The 22,953-nt window shown below is 49.4% G+C and overlaps 1 protein-coding gene and 1 long non-coding RNA gene across 3 annotated transcripts; both read left to right on the plus strand.

Moving 5' to 3' along the window:
• The first annotated feature begins 2,321 nt into the window (after positions 1–2,321).
• Positions 2,322–4,643, plus strand: LOC122387166. Its single transcript, XR_006257511.1, has 2 exons — positions 2,322–2,481; positions 3,226–4,643. It is a non-coding gene; the product is annotated as an uncharacterized LOC122387166 (long non-coding RNA).
• Positions 4,644–6,180: 1,537 nt separating this feature from the next.
• LOC122387170 (armadillo repeat-containing protein 6-like) lies at positions 6,181–14,118 on the plus strand. Of its 2 annotated transcripts, none has more exons than XM_043377091.1 (8): positions 6,181–6,273; positions 9,960–10,107; positions 10,421–11,030; positions 11,399–11,544; positions 11,905–12,024; positions 12,268–12,417; positions 12,821–12,940; positions 13,546–14,118. In XM_043377091.1, the coding sequence occupies exons 2-8, from the start codon at positions 9,973–9,975 to the stop codon at positions 13,672–13,674; spliced, it is 1,410 nt and encodes a 469-aa protein (XP_043233026.1). In that variant the 5' UTR covers positions 6,181–6,273; positions 9,960–9,972; the 3' UTR covers positions 13,675–14,118. The 2 variants fall into 2 exon arrangements, with proteins under 2 accessions (XP_043233026.1, XP_043233027.1); XM_043377092.1 differs by lacking the exon at positions 6,181–6,273 and adding an exon at positions 8,821–9,496.
• The last annotated feature ends 8,835 nt before the right edge of the window (positions 14,119–22,953 follow it).

Genomic DNA, 22,953 nt, shown 5'->3' on the forward strand with positions numbered 1-22,953 from the left:
CGTCGGTAGACCGCAGAGGAAATGTGCCGTCCGCCGTGAAATATCCAAATCATTGCTACAGCCATTTTGACTGACTTATAAAGATCAAGACAAATGCTGTCATATCGATTAACGAATATCTGCACCACTGACAATTTCTATCAAGAAGCATTCCAGGATTATAAGCTTACCATACACCGTTTCGTTAAAAAACTGTTTCCATATTGAACTTATATTTGCCGTCGCATGAGCGAATTGCCTACTGAGTACAGGCTGAAACCGATTCTTTCCGCAGTCAGAAATCATGTGCGAGACCGAGAGCCTATTCAAATAAACCCCGGTCGCACTCGCATCCATAACACGCACCTCCTTGCGTGCGATTGATGCTATTGCAACTTAATGGATTTGAATAGGTTCTCGTGTGCGATTTCCTGACTGTGGAAATAGTCTGTCTCGGCCTGAAGTTCAGAATTTAACACAGGTTCAATGACAACTAGGGTGAACGATGACACACAATGTATACAATGCATATTATTGCATAGACTGATAGGTAGGTTTCGAGAAACGACGTGCCACATGCCTACTAAACGGTGTCGTAGCACCAAGCTGGTTTCCAATTCACACCTACCACCAGAGTATATCGGGAATAAATGCAAACACGATGCACACGAACGCATTATCCGCTCAATGGGTATGCCCGTAGTGGGCATGTTAGTCAGTTACAAACGCTGTGATACCTTAAACATTTTCGGCCGAGCCAGTTCACAGTTCACACCCCGGCTGCCTGCTGCCGTCACGTCACACGTGTCCGCAGTGGGCGTGCACCTGCGAGTGCGTGCATCATAATTCACATCACAAATCACAGGATGCCAATTCAAGTCAGCACACCGTGGAAACTGAACCCATCTCTTTGAGTGAAACGAAGAGTGAGAGAGGGAAATTAGATACCTGAGCATACCGTAATGAAATGGAGAGTGAGGGCATTCCAAGGCAAACTGTTTCCCCACAACATCACAAAAAGTATTTTACATTGCGATGATGTTGGCAAAAAATAAAATAAATAATACCTTGACAAGATACTCCCAAACAAAAGTACCCAAAAGCTTAACACCTTATCTGCTAGGCTTACATAGTTTAAAATGGCTTTATCTTACTTAAATCTATCTGCTATCTACACACAGTTTGGCTAGCACTCGTTCTAAAAAGGTGATTGTTATATATCATTCAATAGAGGGAAACTCACAAACTTCTTCGTACTACTCTGGACCTTTTGGCTTTGAGAAAAGAAGGAAGCTGATGTCAGGGACCAGGGTCGGCACTCTTTTGTCATTTGTGGTTGACAATGGCACTGGCTGCCATTAGGCTTTCTTTTTACTGTCAAATGGTTCAGTTTTTCAGGCTGAGAACATGATTTATTTAAATGTGTTTTTTTTTTATTCAATATCATTCAACTATTTATGAAATCAGGGCATTGGCAAGCAGGTTATAAAAATTAGCTGAAATGACATGATGCCAGTCAACTGCTCCTGAGTCCTGAAGTGTGTTGCACTCTAGTCAGCCGTTCAGAGAAATACGTAGGAAACTGATATGGGTGAGCAGTGAGTCTGAACAGTGAGCAGTTGACCAATTTATAGGTAGGTATTGGCACTACACAATATAAAACAGAAACCATTTCAATAGTTGAACAAATATTGAGTTAAAAAATAATGGCACACTAACTGATTTTGCTAAACTAAAAACTTAACAAAAACTTAAGCAATTCACAACTAACAATGCATCATCCACCACCTATCATGCGCTGCCAAGACCGAAATTGTATCACAAGCAAAACCATGGCTATATCAGCGGCATGTATAAGCTTGAGATATGATGTGTCAAACATATAACAAACATATAAAAACATAAAATTAAACATATAAATAAGTGATTAACCATTCAATTACGGAAATTATACGATTTTTAACGACATATGGCGAGAAGCAATGTGCGCCAGTTTCGTCAACAGCCGCTCTTTACAGTCATATTTTAGGCCACTCAGACCCTCCAACCACAAAAAAACTTACCAATCTTACCTTGCCATCTTCCTCCATCTTCTGAAACCTTCCAATCTGCTCCAAAGGGGCTTAACTTGTCAAAAAACAAGGCAAACGATCCTAAGACGCGACGCCGACCATTGTTTTGAATAGCACCCGCTCCCCCGCGTCCTTAGCGCTCGACACCACTGCCACCTAGCGGTGGTCACAAACATCGAGGAGTTGCCGATCCTGGTACTACTTCATCCATGGCAGTATTTGACGCTTATGCTACATATGAAATTTATAACAACATAATTGACGTTAGTGAATGTTTATTTTTGTTACTTTTCATAAACCCTCCATTCCAGGGTCTACATGCAAAAGTTCTGTTATTTTAGAGTCAAGCTATTGTTACTAAGGGATTTATTTTGGCAATTTAGTCATTTGTTAGGTTATAAGGCTGCAGAAACTTTTAGTTGAGGTTGAGGTTGGTATCCACTATCCAGTTGCAGCTATAATTGTGTCATATTTTGTATCATTTTCTGAACATGTAAACACCTACCTATATGAATTCAAATATTGTGATTGCAGAAAAGCAGTTACCCTCACATTGCAGCGGGGATTAGAACCAGGGGCGGAGAATTGGCATTATCCCAGGGGGTGCTTTTCTAGCACCTGGCGAATGGAAGCGTCGAAATCTTGCGTAGAAAAGCACATATAGGTACGTTTTCCCAGCAACATCACTCTCCTATCGTCTTACGAAAAGCACTTTGCGTCTCAGACGTAATTCAAGCACCTCTGAAGCACTATTATATGGTGACTTTTGAATTTCAGGGGGTGCTCGAGCACCCCCAAAACCCCTAATTCTCCACCCCTGATTAGAACAATTAACTACACTTGTTATACAAAAAGCCTGTTTGCCATCAATTTTGGGAATTTCAAATTGGGTATTGGTAAGGTAGATGTAGCACAAGCTGCCCGAGGCACGAGCATGGGTCTTTCTAACCAAACCTTACCTAACCTGACCTACAACCTACAGCCTTAAACCTAAAATTTACAACCTACGACCTAGTCCTACGGAATGTCATATCACAACAGCTTGTGCTATGTCTGCTACTATGACCCAACTTTGTTCCAATTCATACCAACTTGGGATGACAGTCACTGCAGATGTGTGCTGAGTGCTGACCATGCAGGTCTTTGTTACAATTGCAATTCTATTGTGTTACAGGTTTGACGTTCTACAGCTGCGACCCACCATCGCTGGGCCACCGCGGCGGCATCACCTTCAGGGTGGACCTGCCCGTGGCCATCCGCCGGTCGGACCCGCCTGCAGTCCGCAGGGAAGCTGCCCTGCGAGCCATTGCAGAGCTCCCGCACCCGGACGTCACTATCTGGTCGGACGGCTCGGCTCGCGGCGGGACGGAACAGGGCGGCGTAGGCGCTGATCCAGTTCCACCGCCTCAACAGAGAAGAGACCGTGCGCGCTCCTGCAGGGGCGATCTGCTCCAGCCTAAGAGCAGAACTGACCGCCATGCGTTAGGCGTTCGCGGCTGTGGCCGGCCTGGAAGACGGGGAGTTGGCATCGACCAAGTCGGTCCGCCTCCTCACCGACTCAAGGTCTGGGCTCCAACTACTCGGCCGCGGCCCAGCTAACCAGACCATGGCCCTGGCCGCCGAGGTGTGGAGGCTGTTGAGTGCTGAGCATCCTCGCCGAGAACGGCACCAAGACGGTGCTCCAGTGGGTGCCAGGCCATGCCGGGCTGGACGGCAACGAAACCGCCGACCGCCTGGCTGGCGAGGCTACGGCGGGCGACCAAGACAGTGCACCGATCGACCTGTCGAGTGCGCGGGCCGCCGTCACGCGCCATGTCCGGGAGCTGTCGCGACAGAGGGCAACCGCTGCCCACCCGCACCCGGACCCCACGCCTGGCCACGACTCCCTGGCGCGCTGGGGGTCGGTGACGCTGTCCCAGCTGAGGACCGGCACATCACCGCTGACCCGTGACACGCTCCACAAGATTGGCCCGGCAGCCGACGACGAATGCCCCGCGTGCGGGGAGCCCGACAGCGCGGCGCACCTACTGACCGATTGTCCGGCCTATGAGGCGGCCCGCCGCCGCCGCTGGGGTGTCGACCCTCGCCTGGTCGACGTCCTCGGCGGCCCGGCGACGAAGGTCGTCACCTTCATCGAGGATGCTGGGCGGACCGAGCCGCCGCTCGACCCGCCTGCGCCGCCCCCCCCCCCCCCCCCTGAGCGGGTTGGCGGTGGGATGCAGAAGAAGAAGAAGAAGCAACTGCCAGCGCGCCACGGCGGCGAAGCCGAGTTCCGCCGCTGGACCGCCCGCGCAATAGCCAGCACAGACAAGAGACAACCGAATTACAACACCTACAATTACGTTATTGTTATGGTATTGACATTGTTACAATTAACCCTGCTCTTTCGAGCGTGGATGCACGCTGAAATTGTCGCATAATTCCATGCAGCTTCCACCCTTCTGCAATACAAAGTTTGAATACAAAGTAGTCTTGCAATAGGTTTAGAGCTTATGTGCAGATGCTGGTTGACTTGATAATTGGAATTGTGTTTATCTGTTTCATCTGTTTTGACTTAAATATATGGCCATGGACTATGGCCTACCTTGGGAAGTGTCTCTGATTTCAACAAAACATTTTTCATCAGGGTACGCTGCAGGGTTTTTGAGCATGTATGCGTGCGCATGTGGAGATGTAGACTGCGAATGAGACGGACTACGACGGTTTTTGAACCAATTAAATCTGATTGACAACATTATGTAGGACTAAAAACTGACTGTCAGAAGAATATTCACTGAATATTCGCTTCACCCGGTACAACGAAAAGGGAAAGTCAGGGAACAGAGGCAGGGTACATCTCGAAGATCAATCAAATTGCAGGTGCCGATTGGTTATGGATCATCGCAGCTCAAGGCACAGTGTATATAAATAGCTCAAGGTACTGCCTTGTGCTGCTTTATTGTTAACTGAAATTCCTTCCACCTTGTATTGAAAGAAGTCATTATGTAAGATTTTAAAAAGGTTCTTGAAAAATTTTAAATACTCATTTATATTTCTGCAGAATTATACACCCGTATCATTCTTTACATGTCAATATTTGTATATTATCTAGCAAATAAGAAAATAGTGGCCTCAAGTTTCTAGAAAATATCTGATTTTGCTCTTTGGGCCGCTGCAGATCCCTAAAAAGTTAGGAAGCGTCTTCATTATTTAATGTATAAAACCAAATAAATTAGCATTGCTCAAAAGTGGAAGAAATGACAAATGAAAAAAAGTTTTCCTACAGCGTTGCAATCCAGATTTTGAGATAGTGATGGGCGTACTAGAAAGCAAGTAAAAGGTATTGTAAAAGTTCTCCGCAAGGTAAAAGTAAGGAACAAGAATATCCTTATACTGTTTTAGAATTTGGTAACAAACATTTTTTATGTGTTTTAAATACCTGAACGAATCGATTCCAGAATCCGTCTTGATGATATTATATGGTTTTTGTATGGTGTTGGTGGTACTTGAATGACCAAAGTCAGTACATGTCCATCACCTTTCGATATTTCCGTGGTGCTCGCTCCCATTTCATAGCTGCTCACGGTGTTTTCTGCTGACGTCATATGGTGCTGCTCCACTAGCGCCACCATACGGCGTCAGCTGGCGAATTATCCAGTTAAAGGGACCCTCCCACCTTCAAAAAAGTTAATGAATTGGCATGAAAGTGATGTCGCTCGGTTTAGAAAGAGCAAAAACGAATATCTACCAAATTTCATCGAAAAATATTCACCGGTTTTCAAGATATTAGACTTTCACTTTTGTTTACTTTTTGGGATCTCCGCTGTTCCTAGCGACTTTATTTGAAAGTGCGGCATTTGTTGCGCGCAAAGCAGCATATACCACCGCGTGCTACAAAACGTTTTAGTCAAACATTTAACGGACGTTCGAAAGCCTGATGACGTCATCAGATTCCCGTAATGGTTAAGAGATAGGGACCACGCTGGTCCCACCCTGCAAGTAAAGGGAAGAAATTTCTTGAACACCATAAAGCTGCGGGGGTTGCGGCCAGGATAAATGGTGGTTTCTGAGCCTGGCCGCAAACTTGGCTATCTCAACTCAAAACTAATGTTAAGGTGGGAGGGTCCCTTTAATACCAGAGCCCGTTTATGCGGGGCGCGTCATATCCCAAGTAGTTATATCCGTTGCATGTCTGAAACAATTTTTGTGAGGCTCTTTTTTAACATATCAGGTCAAGTTCCCGGTAAGTTCTCTATATACCGTGCCCAAGGCTATATAAACCACCGTGCCTAAGGTGAAATCTGCGGATGTGCTGGCGAAATAGTGTTTGCGGAGATATCGCGTGCGCTTTTCCCCGTCACTGTGGCTTTATAACAAACATTGCTGAAATAGGTAAAATTTGATTTTAAATGACCTATGGTAACCTGACCTTTGACCTAATCTAAAAATGACTGAAGGAATGTCTTCATTATTTTTTACGCTTTTTCACAAATCACATGTCACTTGCCACATGCTGCTGTGCCAGTCTGCAAAAGGTGGCAGGGAGCTCGACGAGATTTTCAGGGCAGACGAAATTCTGCCCCGAATCAGGGTGCTGAGAGATGCGGTGCAGCCCAATTCTGGTTCCCAAATGGTATAATGGTCCCAGGGGCAGCCCATTTCCCATCTTTTTCTCATCTCTGCCCAGATATTTCTCAATCCTGCCCCGATAACCGATTGTGAGAGCTGCCCCGACGAGATCTCGTTGAAACCTGCCACGTTTTTTCAGCCTGCTGCTATGTGGACCAGGAGCTGAGCTAGATGGGTGGGACTGGTGGGAGTATAAACAGTAAACACCCCCTCTCCCCAGCATGACATCAATATTGATATTGGTGTCATCCTCCTCCTCCTGCCGGCCAGGGGCGGATCCAGCCGATCCGTTTGGGGAGGGCAAAAGTTTCCGACCTATCCGACAACCCCTATCCACCCCGCACTGGGAGGAATGTAAGATAAATTTTGGATGGGATGCAAAATTTTCTCAAGGGGCCCCACTGAAGGTTTTGGGCCCCTTTACTTTTTCAAGCTGCCAATCATCGATTTATGAAAACCAAAAGTTAAGGAAACAATCCATACAGGATGTTATCCAAAATGTTTGCATATTTCAGTGAACCTCACAAAATCACAGCATACCTAAATAAGTGAAATGCGACAAGTTTTTTTTTACTGGGTGATTTTTCTTATGCTAACCACCACCCGCAAACCTCAAACCACTTTTCTGGATCCGCAGTGGACCTTTGAGAGCCCTACGGGTCCGCTCTTACGTACAAGCCGTAATCGCCACGCCATATGTGGAAGGCTTTTGGTGTCAATACATACATACATTCATACATACATACATACATACATACATACATACATACATACATACATACATACATACATACAAGACCGTCAAAAACCTCTGGAAACTGAATGACTCAATGGAGGCTCCTCCAGAGACCTTCACGACTTCTCAGATTGAATGAGCCCCGACCAGGGTCGGTTCCTCAGAAGGTGCTGAAGGGTTTCAGAAAGCAGCGTAGGCTCGAGTCTTGAAAGTTCTTCATAGGGTTCTTCATAGGCCACCGTGGGCCCTTGGAGCCTTCGTTACAGGGCTCTCAGAGGTCAGCATGACCCCTGCAGTCTGCCTGCATTGAGGCCCGATCAGAGGCCGTCGTGGGGCCCTCAGATGCCAGCGTGGGCATTTGAAGCTTGCGTTGGGTCCTAGAGGTCGTCGTGAGGGCCCTCAGGGACCGTCCGTCTCGGGCGGAATCAGTGTGGAAGTCGTTGTGAGGGCCCTTAGAAGCCTTCAAGAGGACCATCAGAGGTCAGCATGAAGATCCTTGGCCATCATGACGGTTTTCATAGGCCCTGGGCCCTCAGATATTTTTGCAAGGCCCTCAGAGGCTGTGGTAAGGCCATCAGAGTCCATCGTTAGGGCCATCAAGAGACCGTCACAGGTTCCTCAGATGCCAGCATAGCTCCTGCAGCCTGGTTGTGTTGGGGCCCTCAGAGGCCGTCGTGGGTCATCTAAAGCCCATGGGCACTCAGACCTGAGATGGGTCTAGGACCGTGTCACGAGGGCCCTCAGAGACCGACGTGGGGGCCCTCAGAGGCAGCGTAACCCCTGGAGTCTCCGTGGGGTCCTCAGATGCCGTCATGGGGCACCAAACGCGGTTCGGGACACTCCTAGCCGGTGAGGGCCCCAAAAGACCAGCATATGGCGCTCCTGACCAACAACTAGACGTCTGATGATCGGTGATCCCACATGATCGTTCGTTTCCCGATCACTGGTCTTTGGGAGAAAATGTATTTGGTGGTGTGACAGGCCTCTTATACGGCTTTTGGGGGGTGCAAAAAGCTATGTTTGCACTCCAATGTTTTTCCATGGGTCTGGAGCTGAAACCCCTGCACCCTCTATCCGCGGATTTCCGGTGCCCTTGAGCACCGAGATGACCAAGCGACTTTACAACGCCACACTATCTACATGCAATCAGTTCAGGGAGTTTGATCTATTTACAGCATTCTGGCATAAGTCATCAGCAGCGAACGTCCAGCTCCTTCCTTCGGAATGGCCGTCACCGAAAGTCCTGCTTTACGTCCAGATAGCCCTCGACGCCATATTCAATTTTATCATCTCTACATGCTTTGGGAGGGGCAAAAGGACAGTCTTGCCCACATGATTTAGCTTTGGGGAGGGCAAATGCCCATTTTGCCCTTCCCTGGATCCGCCACTGCTGCCGGCTGCCCCTCGCCAGTTGCCTCACCCCCAAACCAAAGCCACAAGAATCGAAATATGGCAGTTTTGGTTTTAAAGGCATATTTCAGTTGGGGAAACTATGAGACGAAGGTCCAAAAAATTTTGTATTGGTGTGACATGCTTTTTGTTTGAGTTGTGTGGTGCGTATTTCTCGTTTTGTTTCCATACTACTGAGAGGGCTGGGCGCTGGCTTGCGGCTCATATCACTAATTGAGGTCAGTGTGGATGTAAACTGGACATCTGTTTGGTTTGGTGCGGGCTTTTTGTACTCTCATTCGGCTTTGGTGCGGATTTTCCGGCTCTTTCTCAAGCCGGTTGGTGCAGATTTTGAACTTAAGCCGGTACACCTCGTCGATCTATGAGCCATACTTTGCAGTATGGCTTTGCAGTATGGCTACTACCTACCACCTACCACCTAGAACCTAACAGCCTATAACCTTCATCTTTGGGTATAGCACCTCTCCTTGGTTGCAAAAACAAGTGTAATGCCTGCTTTATGACTGCCGGATATTTTATGCGCAGGGGCACTCAGCTCAGGCTCATCCAGTCTATGTTGCAGTGAAGATTTACTGTGGTACCTAGTCTCTTGATTTTGTGTGGAGCAGTTAAGGCGCTAATGTGCCAGGTAATGGGGATCATTACTGCCACTTGTCGAGCTTTGAGGCCAATTACTATAGCATGCAAATAGGTTGGTACTTTATGTTCTTCCTGTTCATTTAGCAAGTTTCTTTACAGTTTTTTTTTCAGGCTTTGGGCCTGCTCCAGGTGGCCATCCGCCTTTTATTCATGTTTTCTCTTGTTGCTGTTTTGTAGGGGCTTAGAACAGGTCATATGGTGGTATGCAAAGACTTTTGGCTAAATTGTCATATTGGCTATGCTATGCTGTATAGGTACATGATTAATTCATCCCAGCAGCATTAGCTTAAAGAAATAACAGCTCACTCAGTTGTATGATCTTGATCTGGTTCATGTCTAGAGTATGTCTAACCACTCGTATCTAAATGTCTCTCATGTCTAGACATTGTACCTACTCATGTCCTAAATTAGATGAAGTATCAGATGGATGTACAAATAATGGCTGCTGAAAGGTGTTCTCCAAAATGTTTTGTAATTTGCATCTTATTACCATAGACATATGTTTTTTATTGCAGTTGATCTGCAAAGATGGGTGACAAAATGACTGGAGATCCATCGGTTTTCCAAGACTCATTTCAAATGATAGTGAAACAGAACATAGAAGACTTTGAAATGGAGAAGGATGAAGCAGTTGCAGATGCTTTGGAGCAGCTGAAAGCACAGGTTGGGTGAAAATTAGCTTTCATGATTTAAAAGAGCTGGTATATTTTCAGCCTCCTTTAATTAGAGACTCATTGTCATAAATCCTACCTCAGCATTATTATTTGTCTCACAGTTTGCACATCATTCAATGTACTTCAATGTTCAGGAAGATATCTCACCAATCATGCATCTCGGACTGTGAGCCGTGAGTTCGGTCATGTCATACGCCCACTCTACATGCACACAGTGGGCTGTTATATAGCGAGTCCATAATAAAGTGCCCAAAGGTACACATCCCCTGGACGATGACCGAAGCTCCCGTCCCGCCCCGCAGGGCGTCGACACTCGGTTTATCGTCACCGACGAGCGCGCTGCGTCGGTGCCGGCGCAGCTGTCGGAGCTGTCTGCTCTGGCCGCTGAGGCCGAGCTGTCGGAGCCGCAGCTGACGCGGCTGGCAGAGCTGCTGGAGGCGGTGCGCCAGTTCTGCGCCGCCGGCCTCCCGGAGCGAGTGCTGGCCGGCCGGCGCGGCGCCTACCCGGCGCTGCGCGCCTGCCTGCGCGCCGGCCGGCCGGAGGCGGCGGCGCTGCGCGCGCTGGCCGCTCTGCAGGACGGCCAGCCGGACCTGTTCGCCGCCGACGACTGCGCGCTGCTGCTGCGCCTGCTGGACGCCCGGCCGGCCGAGACGCTGCCCTGGGCGACGGCCGTCACGCTGCGCCACGAGGAGAACCGGCAGGCGCTGGCCGAGGCGGGCCTGCTGGCGCGGCTGGCGGCCCGGCTGGCCGACCCGGCCGCCCGGCGCGACCAGCTGCCCGCCCTGCTGACGCTGCTCAGACAGATGACGCTCGATGACGACGTGCGCGTGCCGTACGGCCGGGCGCACCAGCACGCCTGCCAGCTGGTGACCGAGCACGCCGCGCTGGACACGCTGCTGGCACTGCTCAAAGGTACGGCGGCTGACGGAGGGCGCTGCTGCTGCTGCCTGACTGCCCACCAGACTGCACTCGCTGTGGTATGCAGCGTGCTTCCGCCTACATCAACGAACTGCTATATTTTATATTGCAAGGTGGTGACTCACCACCTTGCATATAAAATACATGAGCCATTTTTTTCATCAGCTTTGTTGGTTTGATACATTTAACCAGCTGTCTTTAGTGTCATATAGGTAATTTTGCTACAATGTTAGCTGTTTATTTTCCTGACTCCAATCCCACATTTACTGCGGTTTATATTCAGTATCTGTGTTAACTCTTATTTTGTAATGATACACCTACTCCAATGACACCGCCTTGTGATGCCCTCCCCGCGGCCACAGGCGCCGCAGAGGACGCTGCCCTGGCTGCCGAGGTGCTGCACGCCGCCACCAAGCTGTGCGTACGTCAGGAGTTCTGTGAACAGTTCGCCGAGAGTGGCGGAGTGGAGACTATGCTGGACGTGATGCGAGCCAACCCGGACAAAGTGGTGAGGTTGCCCTGAATATGATCTTGCATATAATAACTCCAAAACTCATGGACGCAAAATGACCTTGTAGTCGGCGCGCCTTAAATCCCCAAATAAACAACTTAGAACTCTGTCGTGTCGTTGGAGCTGCATGTAAAAAACAAAAAAGATCGAAATCGACGCTTAGTCAAATATGCTACAATTGCTTGTCACAAACTATCAGTAACATCTATAATGCATGTAACGCAACAACGACTCGCTCCGAATATGCTCTACGCTCATTTATCAGCGTTAATGGTAGTTACTCTATGGCCTGTGCGTAACCCGCCCGGATCCACGTGTGTCACTCCCGTGCTACCTTATCGTACCTTTGCGTTTCAGTCTCTGGTGGGGCGGTCGTTCTTCCTGATCCGCACCCTGGCCGGCAGTGACAAGGTCAAAGGTCACATCATGAAGGCGGGCGCGGCCGAGACTATCGTCACCACTCTGGACACGCTGAAGGTAAGAAATTAGCGGACCAATGCCCGCTGATTGTCATTAACTAGTGTTTGGTTATGACTAGGGTATGTTTGCTGGGTACTTGACCTAACGTCAAGCTCTGACGTTGTATTTGTACCGTCCCGCTTACTTCTTCAAGAGCTGGGCACCAGATTGACTTCTTCCCGGTTTCGCACCCCATCATGCCCTCTGCAGCTTGAAAAATCAACAGCAGTTTGACCTCCCATCTGTGATCTGACCCCTCAGACGAAGACGAGTGTGAGCGAGGCGGCGTTTGCGGCGATCGGCGCTCTGACTCTGCGCAGCGAGACGAATGCGGGGGCCCTGGCCCAGGCTGGCGCAGTGCCCGTCATGGTATCGGCCATGGAGCTGCATCCCACACAGCCAAAGACGCAGGTAGGTCGGAGCAGCTGGGGCAGAAATGCTTGGGCGGAGCTCTATTGGGAGGGAAGGAATATAGGAGCTCATGGTGTCCGAAGTGCGAAGTTGGCGGGTCAGTAGATTTTTAAAAGCAGTGTGTGTTTAGTAGGAAACAGACAGCAGACCAACCGAAGATCGGCTTCATACTGGGATCCTGTGTAGGTGTTTGATTAAATGTTTTGGATAGCATCTGGCGTTCGATAGCGTACCGTCATTTTGATCTCAGTGTCTCTCAATTTCAGTGTCTGTGTTTCTCAACTTGAAACCCAGTTCGGGCACACCTGTGACTTTGCTGACTGATGACTATTTTCTTCGCCGGTGCGTTTCCTCTACTGAATCTTAGTATAACTGACTGGAGCGCTGTGTCTGTGTGCCGCAGAAACTGGCCTGTATGGCGATACGGAACATGGCCTCTCGCAGTCCGGAGCTGCGACCCGCCTTCAGGGAGCACGGGGCGGAGAAACTGATCAACGCCGCCCTGCAGAGCCACGGACCGGTGGTGAGTAGTGGATACTGTGACAGGAACACTGACACACTGACACACTGACACACTGACACTGGCACACTAGCGACGATGCAAACACTTACACAATAGACACTAGACAGGTCCGAACGCGGCCCTGCAGAGCCACGGGCCGGTGGTGACTACATGCTGACACAATGACACTGACACCACTGACACTGACAGAGATGCGTACTGACACTTAGACAATGACGCCACCCTTCAGAGACACGGCCAGTGCTGAGTCACTGACTCTCTGTCTCGCTAATACATGAACACTAGCGTACTATCACTAGCATCGACGACCGACGAGCCCGTCGGTGGGACTTGAATAACACAAGAAGCGGCCGGCTCAGCCGAAACTACATTGATCTGTGTGCGAGTGCTATAAACTTTAAATGCGGACCCATTTCTTTTTCACCGAAACGCTTATTATGTCGGTAGGTTCTGACTTCTGACGCATCTGAGCTTATAACATCATAACCAATTAAGTGTCTGGTCACCCGAATTCGCCAGATTTTCATCTGCACCAAAATGTGCACTGTCGTGAATACTCTCGTGTTTCTGGGTTCCGCGCCGGTGACGCCGATCCTCCGTTTCAGCTGGACGCCGAGGCCCGCGCCGCGCTTCGCGACCTGGACTGTAAGGTCACCCTAAAGGAGGAATGGACGGGCCACGGCGGCGCTCTCACCACGGGACTCATCAAGGTACCGGAGCAGCCCTCGGCATAGGTGGCGCTAGTGTTTGTCCCAGGTGGCGCTGCTGTTGTCTTATAGGTGACGCCACTGTTCCGCACATTCGCCTCCAGCCGTCCGAAGTCATGACATTCCGTATGTGGGTTTGGTCGGACCGTATTGGCACGGACCGGACCGCGCGGTTTATGGAGCCTCGCTGACAGGCTGACTGTGATCTGCTGATGATGATGATGGACCGTGGCCTTATTGGTACACAGGGATGGGCCAGGGCCGTGGACGGACGCATTTGCGTGATATTCCACGTGATAACACGTGATAAGCTTCTCTAGCACAGTATATACATACTCACACTCGTTGTGCGCTTTAATATTTGTGTTAGAAAATATGTGTGACTGTTTTAACTTGTTTTGCTTTGAAAGAGCGTTCATTGAGCTGCTACCTCTAGTTCGTTTTCTAAAAAATAATATAGTTCTAACCTGACCGAAGTGTTTTGACAAACATTCGAAGAAGCGGCTGTACTGAAATGTGCTGCAAAGTTTTACAGCGCTGCTCGGTCGGTACCGGATGGTTCCTCGAAAATCATGTCCAACTGTGAGCGGCGAGCCTCACGCGAACGGTCAACTTTTGCTGGTTCGACTTTTGATGGCGGCGGCGACTGGTTTCGGCTTTTGGTGACGGATAAGACGTATGTCCATCGGACGGACGAGGCGTTATGTCCGTCCCCATTTAATAAGTTTCACTGGAGAGTTGTTAGTTGCATCTAAATTGACCAGATAATCCTACCCACTGAGCTGGTGACTGACTGAAGTGTAACGAAATAACGATAGGAAGACTAGACTGTATCGCTCCAGTCAGTACAGGGTCTGGAAACAATAGAACACAGGAAGAGGGAAAACCGATTGTTTGCCGAAGCCGTGAGCTCACGGCAAGAGTGCAGGAATGCCGGACGCCTTGTCACGCCGGAGCCGGTTGTAACCGACTGTAACCAGTGGTGCCCGTTCCGACCCACGACCTCGCCAGGATGCCGTCAGCTGAGATCACCTTCTGTGGAAGCTGGTGGCTAAACGCCGCATATATCGCCGGTATCCGTCCGTGGAATCACAATAAGCATTGTAATCTGACTAGTACAGCCAGTCCCGGCACCCGGGACCTGAGTGTCCGAACTGTACGAGGTTATCGGAAAGTGGGTACAGTATTACCAATGACTGCTCATCAGGTGATAAGTACCTATTTAAATGAAGAAAACAATCGAACGGATAGTTTTCGGTGTGTGTCAGCGTAGAGTACCCTATATTTACGATTACATTTAAGAATCTACCACGCTCAACGTGATTCCAGCTCTTTTTCGTCACCTGTTTATCTTTGACGACCGTTTCCCGTGTGCGTTTTCTCCACTGTATGCTGATTATCCCTTTCTACCTTGCATGTCTCTTTTCTCCCTCTCGGTGCATCGTCAAAGTGATATTTATCAGGGCCGGGCAACCCCTCTCTCTCTCTCTCTCTCTCTCTCTCTCTCTCTCTCTCTCTCTCTCTCTCTCTCTCTCTCTCTCTCTCTCTCTCTCTCTCTCCCTCCCTCTCTCTCCAACCCTCCCTCCCTCCCTCCCTGCTTTTCTGTCCCTCTTTTTCTCTCTCAATTTCTCCATCTCGCTCTTCTTTCTGTTCTTTGTTCACTTATCTTCCCACTCTCTATCTTTCTTCCCAACACTCTTCCCTTTTAGTCTCACTCCCTTTTTCTACCGATCTCCCCTCGCTCCCTCTCTCCTCTCTCCCTCCCTCTTCCCGCCGCGGTCCGTATCGCGCCGCCTCATCCATCGGAGGTCACATTCCGACCGTAATTGGACCCATTGTCGACCACCCCGGTAGCACTAATGCTCCCGAACCGAGCTAATCGCCGCCCAGCGTCCACCACATGCTACCCTGGGCGCGCCGGCCGCCGCCGCCCCCGGGCCGCCCGAACGCCATCCTTTGGCGGATGACGGGCGATGTGACGCACAGGAATGTGCGCCGTCGGGTCAGCTGATAAGTGTTCCGGGATCGAGGGTACAGGAGAGGTTTTAGGAGACGCCCCAGTGACTCTGCTGCTGCCGGGTCAGCTGATTGGTTTTCCGGGATCGAGGAGACGAGAGAGACTGTAGGAGACTGTAGGAGACGTCCCAGAGACCCCCGCCGTCTCTGGGTCACCTATCATATGCTGTTAGGCGGTATTCCGGGACCGAGGGGACTGGAGGCTTCCCGGAGACAGCAGGAGATGTTACGGGATCTCAGGTGGATGCCTTCGAAATGTAGGGTGGAGACCAAAATGCTGTAGGACATCATGCTTCTTTTCGACTTAGTAGGACTCGCTTCTTTTCGCAAAAATGCGCAGCGCAGTCAAATCGCTAAACCAAAAACCAGCAACGATAAACGTAAGATCACATATGGACGATTACCGTTTGTAAAACCGCCCACCAATAGTGCGACAGACTCATTCAAACTCAGATGATTAATGTTGTCATTGAGCCAGGTAAACGGCACATGAATTAAATCGTGATTGGCCACGGAGATAAGCATCAGTGGTTCGTGATTAAAATTAACAGCCGGTATGTCGAGGAAAAGGGTCGGCGGCGGGCGGCTTCAAACGATCACCGGTGTTACGGTTCTAGTTCGTGGTGCAGTCGCCAAACCTAGTGCGTGGCGGAGGGGGGGGGGCGAAGGACGTTGGCGTCCCGCTCGGCTTGTATGCGTGACACTGATTGGTTGGTTCGCACCGTGTGAAGTGGCCGAAACAGCCTTGGCAAATGTGTGACACCGGCCGCGCAGTCGGCTCAGGAACTGATGAACAAGCAGATTGACGTGCAATCCGCGACCGCCAAACGAACGCAGCATCAGATACCGTAATTGAAGACAGTTCTCGATCGGTACGAGGAAGGTAAACGCACTGGAAAAGCTGAGGTTTTTCTTCGGCTACAGGAATAGAATGCCTTCGAGTTATTTTCTGTAAGAGTGTATCTGAACTGCGACTGGTACCTGGCTCGGAGCTCGGGAGTTGGTTGAGTGTTGAGTTATGTTCGTGCACTACGTGCAGGGCAGTCAGTCGCTGCATCTAGCTGCAGCTGCCCCTCGTCCTGTCACCGACATACACGGGGAATACCTCATAGGAAAGTCGATTTCGCCGAACTATAGATGGTAACGTCACGAATTCGTTTGCAGTTCCATGTTTACAGGCGTGTTAAGTCGCCGGCCGGGCCGGCGGTTCTGAACTTCTGACTACTTCATGTTTATGAATTGAACGGTCTGATGAAATCGACACGGCCCACCGTGGGCCGGAAACCCACCGCTAATTGCGAGTATGAGCAGAACTCAGCCCAGTGAGCAACTGACTCGACGGACGGACTGGATATACACATATGCGTCGTGTGATCGATATATTCGTATCATATCATTGACAGTTGTTTTGGAATGCATGCGCTCGTAATCTTGCTGAAGAACCTACTTGTGGTCCGTATTGTTAAAGAACTGGATTGGGCCGTTCAATTGCAAGGAAATGACCGTGTCAAGAAAATATTTATGCATGATTCAAATACGGTAGAAGAACACGACATTGTTCTTCTAAAGTAGTAGTCTTTTCAACAGTTATTAACTAATAAGTCATCGTTAACATTATAGTATTATTTGCCCAAAATGAGATGATGATATGCATACCTTACAATTATTTGCAAGATAAAGCGCAACGTGCCTTCTAAGTAGGTAATTTCATAATGAAATGAGTCTTGCGTCTAGGGTCAATGCATCCCATCCAGCCCCATCAACTCCCAATCAATGCCGGTCGGCTAACACCGACCGACCACTGCGACTGGAATCCTACCAGTCCAGCCAGGCTCCCCGGACCTGGGATCGGCGCGACTTTCCTAATCCCGTCGCGGACAAAAACCAACACTGCACCGGCGCCGCAGCTTGTTTTTCGGTTTATTGTCGGCTGCAGGAGCGTCGGCTGCACCGGCGGTATCGACTAGTATCACCCCCTGCTCCCCCCCCCCCCCGGCGGCAGTATCTGCACGGTGACCGCCGGCACGCTAAACGTCCATTATTGGGGCGTGATTGATGGAGCGGCAGACACTGGAATGTGCCGATCGACGCCGACTGGTTGCATGTCCCCTCGCCGGCCGCAGCTGGGGACGACGGTCGCTGTTCGGACGCCGGCCGGGCGATGTCCACTGTCCACTGTGTGGCGTACAGATCGGGCGATGTCCACCGTTCATGGTTCACAGTTCGGCTACATTCTGTATATGTACAGGTCCTCATGCAGTCTGTGAATCGTCTACCGTTTACTACCTATACCGTCCACCTTCTGTGGTATGCATTGTTAAGGATACTGAATAGTGATTAAACACCATTCATGATCTACCCTGCGCTGTGTACCGTCCACTGCCCACCGTCTATCATGTGGACAGTGGATGAGCATTGTCCATCGTCTACCAAACCGCCGTCTATCGTCTACCGTCCGTCTACCATCCGTCTACCATCCGCCTACCGTCCGTCTCCGTCTGTCCACTCATCATCCACGAACCGTCCACCTGCAGGTGTCTTTACTCTTTGCAGTACCCGACAAGCGATCGTCCGCAGTGCACCGTTCCACTGTCACTCTACTATACACAGTCGACTACTGCTATTACTCCTAGCCTCGAGTAGTCGACCGGTCGTCGTTACCGTTTTCCGCCGACGCGTACATCTCCGTACAAAGCTTGTCGTGTGTCGGTGTCGCAGTCGCGCCGATCGCAGCGGACGCAGCGGACGCCGTCAGTCGTCTCCGAAAGCGGTGTTTGATGGCCGAAAAATGCAGTCCGGTGCCCGACTGCGGGCGGGAGCTGCAGGACAGGCACTGAGCACCGAACAGGTGTCCGTCCCTGTTGGCAGACTGTGACGACGTCAGAGGAAAACCCGGCGTGTCTTGTGGGGCGGCGGGACACCGGTGTTGTCTGCGGCCTCCTCAGATGGTCGATATGGTGTGCTTACCAGGTAGCGGCAGCGGTCGATCATGCTCCGGCTGATGCAGCATTGCACCGTTGTGAAGTGCATGGAATGAGAGGTGCAGGTCGGTATACTTCAGAGGTTGGATGTTGTGGTTTCGGGTGTTGGCACTTTGAATCGTATAAGGACTTGTGGGAGGAAAAGTATACAGTGGTACATTGGGAAGACCCGATGAGTCAGCGCAAAGTGCCTTCGGGGAACAAAATGGCGTGGTGGTTGATTATTAAACGCGTGCGGCCCATTTCCATCCACAAATTGCATGCGATTGCTGCATGCTTGATCTTTCCAGTTTGCGAGTGCATTTTTTAATCTACTTTTAAACACGCGCTCATACTCGAGGCGTGCTCATCCCTCCGTATTTTTAGCTCATTTACAATGTGTGAGGCTATCGTGTCATGAAAATGCTGCATTTTATCAGATCGTCACGTGATTGTTACCATTTGTTCCGCATTGTTTTGCCGTCGTTTTGAGCACAGGTGGTATGTTACACTCTGCGCCGCCCCTGGTTCTTGTTGGACATTTTCAGCCGGCGTGTATTTCGTATCTTATACAACTCGCATTTTGACCAAGCCACCCAGCCCGTTAGGTTTCCAAGGCTGTCACCTAAGCAGTTATAGGAAGTAACTAAATGCGTTGCCATCCGGTTGGGCTTTTCGGTACCTATTGGTTGTACTTTTTCTTACACATTTTCATAATTTTTAGGTATAGGTATTTTTATTGATATCATCTTAAAGTACATATTCGACAGGCATGTGTACTTTGATGTTTGTGTTATGGTAATTATCATTGTTAACAATATTGTTGTTTTTGTTGTTGCTTTTGGTGTTATCATTATTCCATGATGTTTGTCACGTGTATGGCAAACATACCAATCCATCCACTGCACTGATCGTCCAGACCAGACCCAGAGCGATAGCATTGTCTGCAGCCGGCCCGTTCCCTGCACGGCCAAGCCTTGAAACATATTGCCAAACATTCCACCGCACGGTGGATTATGGTCCGAATCGGGCCGGTCGCATGTTAACAGCGATCAAACAACGCTGCAAGACCAAAACGGAACGAGCATGGAGCGTACCGGGAACTTCAAATAAAAACCGGGATGACAATTTAGATTGGAGAACGCGCCGGCGCCGGCCGGGGCTGCGGTGGCTCGGTGCAGGGGCCGGCCATGTCTGCTGACGGGACAAAGGCATCCGACTATGGGGCCCGCTGTGGCGATAGGGGGACGCCAGCGGACTGACGTCGCAGAACTCTGATTGGTGTCACAGACAAGATCCACGTGCAGCGTGTGGAAAAATCAGGGATGGAATGTATCTGTGCAAGAGTCAAAGGGTGTATGCTGCCTACTTATTTGGTTTCGAGGGCTCAACGAAGCCAAGGCAAATTAGCGCCAATAACATAAAGTTTCAATAATATCCTATGTCTAGGTAGATGCCTCATAACGTTTTATTTTGAAAAAGACAAAACAAGAATAATGCAACATTATCAATATTGTAAAGAAAAATGTTATCGACAACCACAAGAACTACAAGCCTATGTGATTTAACGATGTCGCTTACTCATTACTCAATTAACATTGATCAAATGTTTAGTTGGTGAGGGAGATAACATTTTACTTGTGATCGTAATACGCATGCCAGTGTGATCACTGAAATCAGTATCCCTGTTTTTATATTAATCATTATACGACCTATAGCAATTTCTTGTTAACCCGCGCACCGACGGGGGGGGCGGATATCCGCCCCCCCCTGAGGTTTTTCGCGGATAGCGGGAAAACCGCGGCGCGTAGCGCCGCGAAATTTGGTATGACTATTCTCTCATCAATTTTACACATGGTGTGCAAGTTTGAACCTCCTAACTTTTAAGGTCAGGTCACCAGGTCACTTTGAATGACCCAACCTCAAGTCACTTTTTTGCAACTTTGTCACCGTGCCAGAGCTACAGTAGATGTCGGAGGCCTTTGAAAGTCGCAGGATGTTATTAGGTCATTAGTAGCTACAATTTGTATATCTCGGAATTTTGATGTCGGTGACCTAAGGTCAGGTCAATTTCGCGATCTCCCCATTATAAGTCAATGGGGGGAAAATCAACCCCCTGTTTTTACCACTAAAACGGGTCGGAATGGCCCCATATACCATACATGACTTCACATACGATCAACCTTCACTACCTTGAGGTCTGTTTTGCTGTTGGGCAGCTGTAAGGTCATGTGACGTCATCAAAGGTCACCAAAGGTTTTTTGCCAATAACTCCTTACAGGAACAAGATACAGCCGCGCGGATGGTCTCATTGTGTTCAGCTCGTCAAGACGCATCGAATGATATACATGATGACCTCGAGGTCACGTGACCTGAGGTCAACCTTTGACCTTGACCTTTCGAGGTCAACATATATATCATTCGATGCGGATTGACGAGAGGATCACGATGATGCCCTTAGTTTGTTCCTATCTTGACTACTTCGAAAGTTATTCGAGAAAAACCCTCTCCATATCTAGCGCCGCCATTTTGACTTTTTTGACCCCTGTGACGTCATCTTTGACCTGACCTGAAAATGACCCTAGTAAAAATTGTAGACCTTGTTCGTGCGTATCCGATGCCGTTTACCGCTTGTCGCTATCTTGCTTCGTTCTCGAGATCTCAGGGGGGGGCGGTCATCCGCCCCCCCCGTCGGTACTAAGTTGGCGCAGACCCCCGTCGGTGCGCGGGTTAACATCTACGAATTGTTTACAGGTAGGTACCGATGTTTTTGTTATTGATTCGATAATTTTGTTCGTGTCAGCTGTGCTAATTATGTCGATGTGTCGCATGTATGTACATTGCACAATGCACATAATACCTGAGCATTGTGCATGTTTCTAACTGACGGACAGATAATGCCGGTCTTTTGCAATTTATCACTACACCACGCTGCCTAGTTTCCTCGTCATTTTCCATATGGTGCAATGCATAAAATACCGGCAGATCGTATCGAAACCTACTGAAACGTCGTGATAAAACTCGTGAATGCGGAAGAATCCGGCGGCTCAGGGCATTCACGTCATCTAATTTTTCCTTCAATTTGACACCGTTACATAAACAATCGGCAGAGACAGCCCTGCAGCTGACCTCTCTACCAATGTGCCGCCACGCAACTTTCTTTAGATCTGCCTTCTTTAGTAGGATAGCGTGATCTTTCAGCTCTGTTCTTCAGTGACGGACATACAGAAGGGCGATGGGCATCCGGCGTGTATGCGACTACTGGAGATAGAGCTATTGCCTCCCGACGAATGACGCGTGACATAACCTGACCATGACCCCGGGGTCAGTCGCGGGGTCAGCGGAGGTCACAGTTCTGCTCCGGTGTCCCATGACCCCTGAAATAGGCCACACTCGGCCAATGACACTATGGCTCGTGACAGTGGGTGATATATCCGGCAAACCTCACCGGACGGGAAGGAAGGCGTGCTCCCGTGCCGGAGATAGCGCTCCGGCGCGCCACTATCTACCAGTACGGTAGGCGGAACAAAGACGGGTCGCGTCACAGCCGGCGAGCAATCGAGATCATCTGCCGACCGCGGAGATCGTGTACTGCGCCGGAAAACGGGACGCGACACACCCGGCCGTCGGCAGATTAGGTATGCCACACCGGCACCGCCGGAGGAGAGATAGGCTCAGCGCACCGGCGGACGCCTCAGATACCATCTGCAAGTGCTCGCCAGCCGCGACCACCGTCTGGTAGGACGGCTGCCCGAAACGCGCCGCCACAGTGGCTGTTTGCTGACTTAGTGGAAATAAACAAGATGGTGAATAATTTTGCTACAGTTTTATGTAGCATGCTCAGCGTAATAAGATAACAAGACAATGCAAAAAAGCATTGTTGTTGTTTTCCTAAAGTGGCAACATTAGATTATAATAAACATCTTAGAATCTGCATGAGGAAGTGGACACATTGTAGATTTTGTATGATCGTATAACTTAATATGCATCAGTGAATGCATAATACCTATCTCAGCAAAATCTGAGGCCTCTAACATGTTCTTGAAACTGCATTCCCAGACATAAACCGTTACGTGGTATGTTGGCTCTTGCCATGACTTCCTGGTCGCATGTGAAGACTTTTTTGGACGGCACAGGTGATCACCTGAGAATAATTGTGGCGTCTGGAGTCCTGAGTGCCTAACCACACCAGAATAACGATTTTATATCCCACACATCGTGTGTCATTATTTTAGCATTTGGCCTTGAAGATATTGATCAAAGGTAATGAATTTCCAGGGTGGTTATTTAACCGTCACGCCGTTTTATGGGGCAAAAGTGGGCTACTATT

This window comes from Amphibalanus amphitrite, unplaced genomic scaffold, assembly GCF_019059575.1.
Source record: "Amphibalanus amphitrite isolate SeventyFive unplaced genomic scaffold, NRLGWU_Aamphi_draft 000275F_arrow, whole genome shotgun sequence".
In the NCBI taxonomy this organism is placed as follows: Eukaryota; Metazoa; Arthropoda; class Thecostraca; order Balanomorpha; family Balanidae; genus Amphibalanus; species Amphibalanus amphitrite.